Below are 13,303 nucleotides of genomic sequence, written 5' to 3' on the forward strand. Positions count from 1 at the left end.
GGGCCGCCTCACCTGCACTTCTGTCGGCCAAAAGGATTAATGGCAGAACCAGCCGGAGTGCAGACCCTGGGGCCACCATGCTTGCGACGGTCTGTCGGCAACCCGCTGGACTTGGGAAGTGCACCACAGCGGGGGGCGGGGCGGGGCTTGTGAGGCCGACTCCACCCTCCCCGGGACCTTCAGTCCGCGAAACCAACGCGGCCTCGGAGGGAGGAGCTCCTCTCTCCCTCCGGGCCGCCGTAGTTTAGGGGTGGGGGGGGGGACGGTTACCCAGCAACGAGAAAAAACAACCGGAACCACCCGCACCAGCTCGGAGAGAAAGCAGAGGTGAGGCGGTTTCCCCCACTCGCTCTCCAACACAAAGACCTCGGCTTTTACCTCTCGTATTCTCTCAGCATCCCCTACACACTCTGGGGACCCGGGAGCAGATTGGGAGCCAAGGCAGCCCATCCTTCGAGAGTTTGAAATCCCAGGTCCTCGACGGAATCACACCATCCGCCCTCCCTCCCCAGCCTGGTTCAGGGTCTCACCTGTCCTTTCACAACGCCTGGAGGAAGGTCTCATCTCCTGTTTCCTCTACAAAGGGTGGGCGCGGGGAGGACTTGGGCGTCGTTAAAACCTCGTTTCTCCCAACCTGGACCCCTATTCAGCGCTGACTTACAAAACAGGCCAGGTCCCTGGGTATTCTTTGCATACTCAGTCCAGCCCATTGCTTAGCAGCTACCTTAATCTAGCCTTGTATTCTAAGACAGAAAGAGAAGGCCTGGTCGAAACAAAACCAGACAATAAAAGAATCCCAAAACTTCGCAACCTGGGATTTCAAAACCATGACCTTCTTTTTTCCTCTCTTCAGCGCAATTCAAGAGTGCAAAGGTGTTTCAAGACATATAGGCTTCAGAAGTGGCAGCTAAGAAAGAAAAAAAAAGTGTGAAATTTAATTTAACAAGTTGGAGTAATTTTTTTTTAGACCTTAAACAGTGTCTTAGCGATCAATAATTAATTCAGTTAAACTACCTTTCTTAATAATCGTTCTGTCTAAATACTGTGGAATAGCAAAAATTACCCACATCTTTTAATACAGGAAGACAGAGGCAGAAAAAAAGTACTTAGTGGCATAGTAAATACTGTGGGGTTTATAATTTTTAAAAAATGATTTAGTCAATTGAATGAGTCTATATTTGTAATATTCTAATTCAAAATGAAGAATTTGAAATTCTCTGCGGGGGTGGAAATATATGGATTTGGGGTATCTTTAGAGAAACAAAAGTTGAAGTCCAGGAAATTTGGGTCTCAGAAATATTTTGTTGTCATAATTGTGATTATGTAATTAATAATTAACATCAGAAAAATTTAAAGATAAGTGCTCTTTAATGAATCTCTAGGTACTCTAGGCAATTCTTCCCAAGGAGATGTCGATTCCATTCTCCAACACCCATTATCGAATTCCACAAGGATTTGGGAATCTTCTTGAAGGCCTGACACGTGAGATTCTGAGGGAACAACCAGAAAACATACCAGCTTTTGCAGCAGCATATTTTGAGAACCTTCTAGAGAAAAGAGAGAGTAAGCTTTTTTAAAATAGACATTTTTAAAATAAAAGACTTAAGCATTTGGTTATGGTAAAACTTATTTAAGACCATCTTCATTCTACAACAAGCCTTTAAGCAGGTGACTTCACATAACAGTTCTTGCTATTGGAAACAATATATGCCTCTTTGACAGCTTCTCTTGATTCTCTTATTCAAGATTTCCTGTTTATTCTCCAGACTTTCTTCACTGTGTTTCTCATGGACACACAGTGTGGAAGGGGACCTCTAAAGATCAGACAAGTGTTCCTCTCCACTATCTAAGAGACTGCTCTTGTGCATCCCCAATAGTTGACTTTCTATTCTTCCTGAGAGGGTAATTTGCAATTTTCTTTAATTTTTGATTCTTCTCATTTGAAAGTATTATAAGTATTACAAAAATAATTCAACATGTCTTAGATTAAATAAAACGGTCTTCACTGGGGTATGAAACTGTTCTTCAATAAAGGCACAGAAACAAACTATTTTGAAAAGTGAACTGCCAACATGGGAAGGTAATTTATATTCTTTATACTCTAAAACTCTCATCCTGCACAGAGACAAAGATCTAAAGGTAACTCTTTGACTGAGAACCAAAGCAAAGCTCCTTCACTACCATGAATAAAACTTCCAAATCCCCAGTCTTAAAGGTTTGTGACTATCATGACCTGACCCAGAATCAAAATTGGGAATTAGTAGTTATATAAGTTTATGCTAAAAACCTATTCTTGACTATAAAATTCATTTTGTATAAACTGTTGTTATTGTTACTTTCAATGATAGTATTCCAACAGAATGGTAAAGGTGACTAGAATTTGCCACAAGCAGACAGACATTCCATTGCAAATCATTTTACAGAGGGAAGAATCTTAGCCCAAGGCTCGAATTCAAACAACTCACATGCATGGCACAGCTCCACCCCTTGTCCTCTTTATTCTGCCCTTGTAAAGCTCAGAATCTCTGCCAATTTCCAGGCCATTGCTAGTCTTTCCCATGTCCAGTCAAGATGAATATTTGTTGCACAATCTTTTTTTAATATTTATTTTTTTTCAGTTTTCAGAGGACACAACATCTTTATTTTATGTGGTGCTGAAAATCGAACTCAGCACCCCGTGCATGCCAGCCGAGCGCGTTACCACTTGAGCCACATCCCCAGCCCTGTTGCACAATCTTACTTATACTTTTAAGTTGCACTAAAAATATTTGACAAACTATATTTAGGGAGAAAAGGTTAGTAAGAAAAATGCTTTGGGGAAAGAGGTAAATTATTATGAACACTAATTTTGTTATCATAACATTAATTTTTACAAATTCACGCAGTAAAATGCCTTTAGTCATTTGTTTAATTTTAAAACTCAGAAACATAACATTACAGAAACGTTTGAGTCATCATTACCAGATCCCAGTAATAAAAGCAATTTCATTATTCAGATTAATGGCCTGGGAATACTAGCTCAGTAATAAACAACCGGTAAAACCATTTGAAAAAATTTTAAGCACCACACCCACTTCCATCCATGTTAACCAAAGGTGAATTATCCAACTGATATAAGTATCAGAATTTAGTATCTCGAAAAAGGCAAAAGAAATCATGGAATTTCTTCTCGGTATCCCATACAATGCAAGAATTCCCTTACTATCATTCATCACAGGTGATTTTTAGTTTTAATGTTTGTTTTTGTGACAAAAAACATCAGTATATAATATAAGTGGTATCTCAAATCACTAGGGAAACAGTGGGCTTCTTATGAATTGATAATGAATTAAAGAAGTTAAGAATAAAAGTAGACCGATTCAGAATAAATTCTAAATTGGTTGGAAATTTAAATATTAAAAAAAGAAACCAGGGTCTGGGTCTGTGGCTCACTGGTAGAGCGCTCACCTCGCACATGTGAGACCCTGGGTTCGATCCTCAGCACCACATAAAAATAAATAAGTGAAATAAAGGTATTAAAATATTTTTTTAAAAAGAAACCATACAAATACTAAGAAAAAATATGAATGAGTTTCTTAATAACATAAAAAATTGCTAACTAAGTTGCTTTAATGGCTTCAAATTCCAGATACAATTATGAACAGATTGATAAAATTGATGTCATAAAAGTAAACTTTTACATGACAAAAAGTACCAAAAAGAAAATAAAACTATAAGTGACAGGAAAAAAAAATACTTGTAATTATTATCCCAGTGGGTTAATAAACCTAATAAAGAGCTTGTAAAAACAGTGTCTTATGACCCACTTCTAATGACAACCATATTGAAAAAAGAAACAGATACGAATAATTCAAACAAAAATAAATGCAAATAGCCCTTAACTTGAAAATCTACTCAAATGCTGCAAGTAGGGGTTGGGATTGTAGCTCAGCTGTAGATTGCTCAACTAGCATGTGCAAAGCCCTGGGTTCAATCCTCAGCACCACATGAAAATAAATAAATAAGTAAAATAAAGGCATTGTGTCCAACTACACCTAAAAAATATGCAAGTAACAGAAGCCCAAATCAAAACTACACTGTTACCAACAACCACCCCTCCATCAAACTTGCAAGATGCTGTTTGCCAGTACACTCTAGGCAAGGCTAGGGGAACATGTACTCACACACATTACTAGTGGAGAAGCAAAATGGTACAACACGAAGGACAGAAACTCAGTAGTACCTACCAACGTTATATATGTATTTAATCGTTGGCCCAGAAGTTCTAGCTCTACATTTATGGAAACAAATATACAGTGGAGATTTTTTTTTTTTCTTTAGGTACTGGGAATCAATCTCCAGGATCTCATGCACACTAGACAAATTTTGTACCACTGAACTGCACACTCAACCCCTATAATAGTAAGAGTATGTCTACTCAATGTAATAATATATAACTTTAAAAAGAATAAGGAAGATCTCTAGATATTGAATGATCTTTAGGAATCAGTGGGAAAAAACAAGATGAGAGAAGGTGTGCTTAGTATCCAACAAAAGATTGATACGAATATATAACTTTATTTTAATGTAAGACTAAATCTTTTAAAATTAACATTTTCCTCTAGCAAAAGGAAACAAGATAAAATATAGTTTAAGTCTGGGTTTATTAATATTTAGCATAGTAATAAGATTAAATTTTAAAATTAAGCAATTCCTAACATTTAAAAATGAAGTTAAACAAATGAACTAATAGTAAGTAGGTGACACAAACACAAGGAAGAGAATTATTTCAAGTAAGTACATCACACAGTAATTTTACTGTACAAACCTGGTAGGTATAGCCTAAAATTAAAATAAACAAAACATAAAAACCTTAAAATGTTTTCAGTAATCATTGCTAATAATATTGTAATAGAATGTTATAATTGAATCAGAATGTCCCCCACAGGTTCATGTGTTAAAGGCTGTCCCCCAGTTTGTGGCACTGTTAAGAGGTGGTGGAACCTTTAGGAGATAGGGCTTAGAGGGAGACTTTAGATCACTGGGAGCGTGGCCTTAAAGGGAATTGTGGGCACTCTGTCTCTCTTACTTGGTCAAGAGGTAAACAAGCTTCCTCCATACTCCTGCTGTGATAATGGCCATAGGCCCAAACACTGGAGCCAATCATTCATGGACTGAAACCTCCAAAATCATGAGCCAAAATAAACCTTTTCCTCTTTTTAAGTTTATTTATCTTGGATATTTGTTACAGTAATGGAAAAGTGACTAAGAGAGGGTTATTCTGAACACTATTTATTTATATAGTATAGAATAAAGCAGGTAAGCAACTATGCTAGTGCTATGAGGAATCAGTATTATTGTAGGAAAATTGACATAAAATTATAAAAATGAAAGAAGTTTATAAAATTTTGTAGTTCTAAATTTTATTTTACTTATTTTATATATTTGTTGGTACTAGGGATTGAACCCTGGAGTGTGTTGCTACTTAGCTACATCCCCAGTCCTTTATTTTTTATTTTTTATGTTGAAAAAGTTCAGTACCAGTGGGCACCCAGCCCCTAGATTTTCATCTCTGAATATCGTTTCCAATGACCCCTGGCTTCTTGGGAAACTAGCTAATTCTATGCACTGGTCACAGATACAGAAGATGAGGCTGACCATCTTGTCATACCAAGAAACAAAAACACTCTCAAGGATTACTAAAGTAGTTTGCAAAGGACTTAGGAGAATCTGAGCACCTGAATTAAGCTCCCTCTGGCCAAATTTTGAACAATTACAACATCAGTACTGGAATTCATCCAGTTGGTTAAATATTCATGACTTCATAATTAAAACAAAACCACCATTCATTGGACATCTTGAGAGGATCTTAGGAAACCAACTGATTATTTTGAAAACTGGCAGAGGAGAAGAAAAATTTTCTTTTCTGTAAGAGCTGTATTTCAGGGTAACCAAATAGTTGAAGAGGACAACCACTTTTTTTGTTGTTGTTGTTGAGTTTCTTCAAAAAATAAAGAGGTAATGATCAAATTAGAGCATTACCATTTTTCAACCCCTAAAGAAATGATCTTAAGTGATTTATCAACACGGGACCCACAAATATTATAAAAAAAGAGAGAAGTAGATAGTATTTATCTCCTGATTGCACAACTCTACTGATCAAGTATTCTTACCCCAAAAAGTCAAACCTCAATCAGATACAATCTATAGGTCTGCAGGACATTCAAAAGCAAAGAAAATTGTTAAAAGCCACCATGAGATAGAGTCATAAATATCCAAACTGTGGAAAATTCCAGAGGAAAAATGACCCAATTCCATCAACAAATAAATTGCTGCAAGGAAAATAATGGGTGGGTGGGGTTCCATTAAAGCAATTTAAAAGATATAACAACAAAAGGCTGTACATGCCCATTTTGGCGGGAGGGGGGGTGTTAATTTGATCAACAACAAAATATACTAGACAATGAGGGAAATTTGGATAGTTGACTGGATAGTTGATTATATTAAGAAATTACTGTCCCTATTTAGGTATGATAATGTTATGGTTATATTTTAAAGATAAAGATCCTTTATCTTTTAGAGATAACATATTCAAATGTTTGTAAATAAAATAATAAGGTACTTAGAGTTGGCTTGAAAATAATCAGAAGAAAAGATTATAGGTTAAATAAATCATGAGTTGATAATTATTGAATCTAGGTCATACACATATGGGACTTTGTTATATTATTCTCTCTACTTTCTAAGTTTGAAATTTTTCATAGTGAAATGTTAAAGGAAATTTCTGCTTAAATACCTCATCCTATCACATCAACTATCTCTATAATATGCCTTATATTTAAAAAAAAAACTCCCATACTTCACTTTTCCAAACTTCTTGACTACTTAGCGTTTATTTTTAAATACTTTTCTGTATTTACTAATACATATTTATATGTGGCTCTATTCATATTTAAATATTGACATTTGTTCTCTCATTCCCGTTTTGTTATAAATTCTGTGAAAGCAGAAGGAATGTTTTTTAGTGCTAATGTAAATATCCCCAAGGGCTCATCTAATGTTTAATTGATCATCTTATATTTAAATGATCACTGGTTGTGTCTATAGCTAGACCATATGAATTGTCAATAAGATTTTTGACTGTCAATAAAGAAACTGTGACTTGGAACAAGAAATTTTTGTGTGCTGGTACTCAGGATTTACTTTAATGAACTCAAAATAAGTGAAATTATTCTTTTTTATTATTTAGAAACCAACTTTGATCCAGCAGAATGGGGGGCTAAGGTAGAGGACCACTTCTATAACAACCATGCATTCAAGGTATAGTTCTATGAAACCATTGAATTTGGCTATTTCTTCTATCTAGAAAACAAATATTATTAGTTTCTCCCCAGAATTGTGAGAATTAACATGAAAACTTTTAAATTACACTGTTTTTTCTAATAAAATTCTTTTCTGAAGTATTTGAATCAAGTATAGATTTTTAGATTAAATTTAAAGATGATCAATAGACAGAAGGTGCTTGAAAGTTATAGAAAAATTATCCTGTCTGAAATTCTTCAAATTTCATTGAACATCACAATGCTTAGAAAGAGCAGATACTCAATAAATGGATGACATTGTTAAATGAATGGATGACATTTCATATAATAAAACAACATTAGTTCAAATATTTCATTGTCACTTATATGTTACAAAAGACTAATTAGAATTAAAGATGGTAATGGTATAAAGTTTTCTCTATAAAGCTAATCTCTTTAGAATCTGAACCTATCTATCTCAGCAGTATTCTCAAAGATAGCTTTTCTTAACAAGGTTCCTCAAAAACCTTAAGCCCTAAATTAAAGCACCCATTACATGTCTTGCCTTTGTAGCTAATATAATTCTAGTTTTGTAGCATCCTTGGGAAAACTAAGAAAAAAACCACCACTCAAAACATTCTCTGTGTTCTGTGGTTCAGATAAGGAAGGATGGTTGAGAAAGATTATTGGGATCATCATCATTGGGATCAACTGGGAATTTAACAGAAATTTATAGTCTCAGTTTCTACCCCAGTTCTACAAATCAGAAGTTATATTTTAACGTGATCCCCAAAGTAATTTGTAGATATATTAAAATTTGAGAATACTAGCTGGGTATGGTGTTGCATGCTTATTGTCCTAGCCACTCAGGAAGTCAAAGCAGGAGGATCACGTGAATCCAGAAGTTCAGAGCCAGCCCTGGACAACATAGTGAAGACCCTGCCTCAAAATAATGGAAGGAGACCCTCATTGTTATACAAAATTACATATATGATGGTGTGAGGGGGAAGAGAAAAAAAGAGAGAGAAATGTGTCACAGTAGATTGGGTAGAGAGAAGTGATGGGAGGGGAGGGGAGGGAAGTAGGGGATAGGAAGGGCAGCAGAATACGACACTGTATGTATAAACGTGGCTGTATAACCAATGTGATCCTGCAATCTGTACAAGTGGAAAAATAAGAATTCATATCTCATTTGAATCAAATGCATGATATGTCAAGATCATTGTATTGTCTTGAGCAACTAATTAAAAAAAAAAGAAACAACCAAAACGTCCAACAACAGCCTAGATAAATTCATGATACATTGCTCTAGTCAACAACTCCATAATCATTTAAAACACACACACATTATCATAGGATAATAAATGATGTGGAAGATTAAAATAATAATAATAATAATAACAACAATAACAATAATAATTTGAGAATACCACTTTGTACAACTGAGATAATACCATCTTTTGAGTAATTAGAATTAAAAGGAATTAACAAAGTTCAGGTTTTGATGATGTTCTTCAGTAGATATGGGGAAGGTCCTGCAGCAGTAGCTGTTATTTATTCCAGTGAATTCAAAAGTGAAGTTCCATTCATTTGTGTCTACATATATGGAGATGATCTATTTATTTCTATTTTACTAAATTCTCTTTTGTGAAATAAAAGGGATAATTTTGAAAAATATTTTTCCTTGGGTCAAACAGTAATTTCAGAGTGTTTTTTTCCTTTCCTTTTGAATTCTTAAGGCTTTATTTGATTTCCTTGTATATTCTCAATTTTCTGTTTTATGGTTAAAATGAAAGAGGCCCTTCCTACAGATGGTGAATTAGCAAAACCTATATTTTTTTGTTTTGTTTATTTTTTTAAAACCTGTATTTTTTTAAACACTTTGAGATAGTTTTAATTATTCTAGTTTGACACAATATCTTTATTTTATTTATTTATTTTTATGTGGTGCTGAAGATCGAACCCAGGGCCTCGCATGTACTAGGCAAGTGCTCTACAGATGAACCACAACCCCAGCCCTTAAACCTATATTTTGAAGGAACACTCATTAACCATATCAAAATTGGTGGAGCTGGCTTCTCTTTTTATATTTAAATCACTCTCTACAGGGAAACATATTTCCTTGACTTGTTTTTAATCTATGAATTTCATTAAGTCAATTTGACCTCACACTATGCATCACAATGGCATTTATTTTATGACTATTTTAGAAATCATTGACACCCCTTTTTTGGGCTTTCCTCAGGATTCATTACCTCACATTATTGACTTTTACTATGAGACAATGGTTTGTTTTTAATGTAAATCAGTGACGAATTCATTTCAAAAGCAGAACAGCAAGCATTTTTGCCAAATCCTTAGTCTTTGAAATGTGTTTATACATATTCCCTTGAGAGCTTTCATTTATTTCTTCTTGTTCCAACATGTTTTACTTAATAAAAGATATATATTGACCCTTTCCCTTTCCCATCTCTCTAGGAGCAAGAACAATCTGCTCAAGAAAAGTCACAGATATCTGTGAAAGGGGAAGACATAGAAGACATACCAGGCAGTGCAGAAGTATGTAATTTTTCCATTTATTATCAGATTTCTACAAAGAATGATATTGCTCACTTTAAAATTATGCTCCAAATGTGAATCAGTCTATTATCTATATTGTTAAAATTATAATTTTGCTTTATAGATAATTAATGTTAGTGATAAATTGGTGTATTATTTTCACCCATGCCTTTTATAAAGGAAAACTCATTCTACCTATTAAAAATATAATCTTATTTTCCAAGATTGTCAGTGACAGAAAATCTTCCCTTGGGGAAATGCTAACAGAACTTAGAGCCCCAATCTCAATCTTTCAGATTCATCTTCCACTCTGGGAATTTTTCACTAATTGTTACTGTCACCAAGTCACAATGGCAGAGGTTCAGAGATTACAAAAGGAAAAATCATAGAGAATTACATACAGGGAAATAAAATGACTTCACACAATGTGACTGACTCATCTTCCATGCATAGACCTCTACAATAATGCCTTCCTCCTGATAGCCTACATCCAAGGTGCAGAGACAAAAAGAAGTTTGCCCTGGATACCAGTCTGTAACTCAGTTATATGCTAAAGCCAGCACTCAAGAGACAATTATACACATCTCTACTCAACTTCAAGTTCAGTAATATGGTTTTGTTTTTTTGTTTTTTGTTTTTTGGGTTTTTTTTGGTACTGGAGATTTAACCCAGGGGTACTTTACCACTCAGCTACAGCCCCAGCCCCCTTTTTCAATTTTTATTTTGAGACAGGGTCTCATTAAGTTGCTTAGGGTCTTAATAAATTGCTAAGACTGGCCTCCAACTTGCAATCCTTCTCTCTCAGCCTCCGGAGTTGCTGGAATTGCAGGTATGCTTCACCATGCCCAGCAGTAATATCATTTTAATAGCCACTTGAACATACTAAGGCTATGGAAAAAAACTAGAAATTAGGGCTCTTTTTTGGGGGGGGGGGGCCTGGGATCAGGGGTTGGAGTGGGGGTGGCAGGCAGTTGTTAAACATTTACCAGCATATCACTGTCTATATTCTTTATAGTTCAGAATCAGGAGGACCAAGCCTCATGAGAAAGAGCCCACTCTATATAATGTCAAAGGCCAAACCTCTGAGTTGTTTTTCATGTCCAAATGTCCTACTTAGTTATCCAGTAATTGACACCTAAAAATGGACGTATCCCTCAAGAAATATCTTGTTTCTCACACAATGAGGAGCAAATTTTCCCTATAATATTTACAAAATTATTCCAGAATTATATTAGTACAATCCAATAAGCCGAATATTGGTAGCAGTGTAGTGGGAATTCAGGGAAGAAGGAAAGGGACTATTCTTTCCTTACATCTTCCACATCTTCCCTTATAGATAAGTTTTCATTGATTTCCAACTTGAGAGTAATTTGTTTGCATATATTGGGCATCTCAGAGGATTTTATACCATTCTTTTTGCATTTAATTGCTATTTGTTTCATTGTTTGACCATGGAGGTAGTCAGGGAAGGATGAACAACCCATAGGTCCATCAATAGGAGAATGGTCAGAGTTATGTAATAAATGATACCATAGAAAAAGAGAACTAAGGTACATTGTTACATGGAAAAACTAGATGCAGAATACCATGATTAGCATGATCTCATTTTTAAAATAAAAAGGTATGTATACATTTTTAAAATAAAAAGGTGTGTATACACACACACACACACATACACACACATCTTCATATAAACATTTTTGCATACGGAGAAATTTTGGAAGGAGACACACACTTAATCCATTAAAATGCTTAACCTATTAGGAAATAATTTGGGAAAATGGAGAGAACTTTTCACTGAAAGTGATATTTAGATTTTTTAAATATGCATATATAATTTTTATAATTTAAAAATGTAGGGCTAGGACTGTAGCTCAGTGATACAGCACCCGCCTCACACATGTGAGGCACTGGGTTCAATACTCAGCACCACATAAATAATGAATAAAGATATTGTGTCCAACTACAACTAAAAAAAATATTTTAAAAAATAAAAGTATATTAAGGGCTGTTCAACTTACACTTAGGATCCATGCATTTTGCTGTCTGTAAATTATACCTAATTTTTTTAATATGTCAAAGTGCAACCAACAATTATAGACCTAACATTACTGGAGTAAATTAATTTATCTTTGGTACTCCACCCTTAAGTATCTGATTTTAGCCGGGCACAGTGACACATGCCTGTAATCCTAGTGGCTCAGGAGGCTGAGGCAGGAGGATCGAAAGTTCAAAGCCAACCTCAGCAACAGGTGAGGCACTAGGCAACTCAGTGAGACCCTGTCTCTAAGTAAAATATAAAAAAGGGCTGGGTACATGGCTCAGTAGTTGAGTGCCCCTGAGTTCAATCCCCAGTACCAAAAAAAAGTATCTGATTTTAATTATCTAATTATTTAGAAATTTTAAAGTTAACATTTTAATCATCTTATGTAATCATGATTATTTTTAAAAGTGCTTTTACTAATCTTCTTAACATTTTTACCATGTTTCAAGGATTCCTACTTATTCCCCACCCCCCCAAAAAAATGTTATTGCTCAGGAAAACTGTTAAATAGGAGCTATTTTGGAAAAAAAAGAAAAAAGAAAACGAAAAGTTGGCAATGATCTTTTATTGCAGAAGCATATTAAAGAGCGACAAAACAAAATACCTGCTATTTTGGCATTTGCTGTTTAGTACATCTACAACGTGACAATATATAAAAATTCTCTCAGGAAGCAGCAGATCTCTGAAAGTCTATCCTTAAATTGATTAAATTTATGCCCTTATTTCTATGGCATCAAAAACACATGGGATGTTTTAAAAATCTCTTTTTCTTTCAATGAAGGAGTTGGAGGAAGAAGAAAAAGAAAAAGAGGAATCTGCTGCTGTCAAAATCCAGGCAGCCTTCCGGGGACATGTAGCCAGAGAAGAGGTAAAGAAAATGAAATCAGATAAAGTTAAAGATGAGACAGAAGAGGAAAAGGAGTAAGGACACTGGTTTCCCCCCAGAACACTTGAAAAAATAATCCAAATCCATCAACCTTGTTGGGATTATCGGGGTTTTTTTCCCTTAGTAAGGGAAATTTGATGTTGTAAAATAACATTTGTTGCTGTTGTGAAAAATCTGTCATGAGCATTTGTTTAATAAACACGCCATTGAAACATACCACTTGAAGACTTCTCCAAGATCATGGGAACTGTTTATATTTGCCCTAAGTCTACACATAGACCCCTTTGGATTCAGCTATAGAACTGGAATATCTGAGTTTTCAGAGATGTCAGAAGTTGTGTGGTCTAACCATTACCTACTGAATAAATCATCTCTATCACATCGCTGAAAAAAAAAAAAGGTTCTTTATCCCCTGCTTCACTTCTAGCAATGAAGAATACTACTGCCCTTCAAATCCTCTTCAGAGTGTGTGTGTGTGTGTGTGTGTGTGTGTGTGTGTGTGTGAGAGAGAGAGAGAGAGAGAGAGAGAGAGAG

At 35.2% G+C, this 13,303-nt stretch overlaps 2 protein-coding genes across 5 annotated transcripts in view; one reads left to right on the forward strand and one right to left on the reverse strand.

Annotated features, from left to right (window-relative positions):
- Siae (sialic acid acetylesterase) overlaps positions 1 to 166 on the reverse strand; it is a 35,615-nt gene extending 35,449 nt beyond the window's left edge. The window contains exon 1 of one of the 2 annotated variants that reach the window (XM_015498984.2): positions 13 to 166. In XM_015498984.2, the coding sequence (XP_015354470.1) occupies positions 13 to 79 (67 nt within the window). In that variant the 5' untranslated portion in view covers positions 80 to 166. The remainder of the gene's footprint in view (positions 1 to 12) is intronic. The other variant, XM_048796125.1, reaches the window with a different exon arrangement.
- A 65-nt stretch (positions 167 to 231) lies between these two features.
- Spa17 (sperm autoantigenic protein 17) lies at positions 232 to 12,985 on the forward strand. 3 transcript variants are annotated; one of them, XM_015498985.2, is made up of 5 exons: positions 232 to 327; positions 1,383 to 1,563; positions 7,229 to 7,299; positions 9,759 to 9,839; positions 12,665 to 12,985. In XM_015498985.2, the coding sequence occupies exons 2-5, from the start codon at positions 1,410 to 1,412 to the stop codon at positions 12,806 to 12,808; spliced, it is 450 nt and encodes a 149-aa protein (XP_015354471.1). In that variant the 5' UTR covers positions 232 to 327; positions 1,383 to 1,409; the 3' UTR covers positions 12,809 to 12,985. The 3 variants fall into 3 exon arrangements, with proteins under 3 accessions (XP_015354471.1, XP_048652083.1, XP_048652084.1); XM_048796126.1 differs by lacking the exon at positions 232 to 327 and adding an exon at positions 334 to 585; XM_048796127.1 differs by lacking the exon at positions 232 to 327 and adding an exon at positions 334 to 557.
- The last annotated feature ends 318 nt before the right edge of the window (positions 12,986 to 13,303 follow it).

This window comes from Marmota marmota, unplaced genomic scaffold, assembly GCF_001458135.2.
Source record: "Marmota marmota marmota unplaced genomic scaffold, marMar, whole genome shotgun sequence".
NCBI lineage: Eukaryota > Metazoa > Chordata > Mammalia > Rodentia > Sciuridae > Marmota > Marmota marmota.

Excerpts from the sequence above, each read along its gene's own strand:
- Spa17 (XM_015498985.2), top strand. The coding sequence starts at position 1,410 with ATGTCGATTCCATTCTCCAACACCCATTATCGAATTCCACAAGGATTT. Across the intron at positions 1,564-7,228 it reads CCTTCTAGAGAAAAGAGAGA|AAACCAACTTTGATCCAGCA; the intron begins GTAAGCTTTTTT and ends TTTATTATTTAG. Across the intron at positions 9,840-12,664 it reads ACATACCAGGCAGTGCAGAA|GAGTTGGAGGAAGAAGAAAA; the intron begins GTATGTAATTTT and ends CTTTCAATGAAG.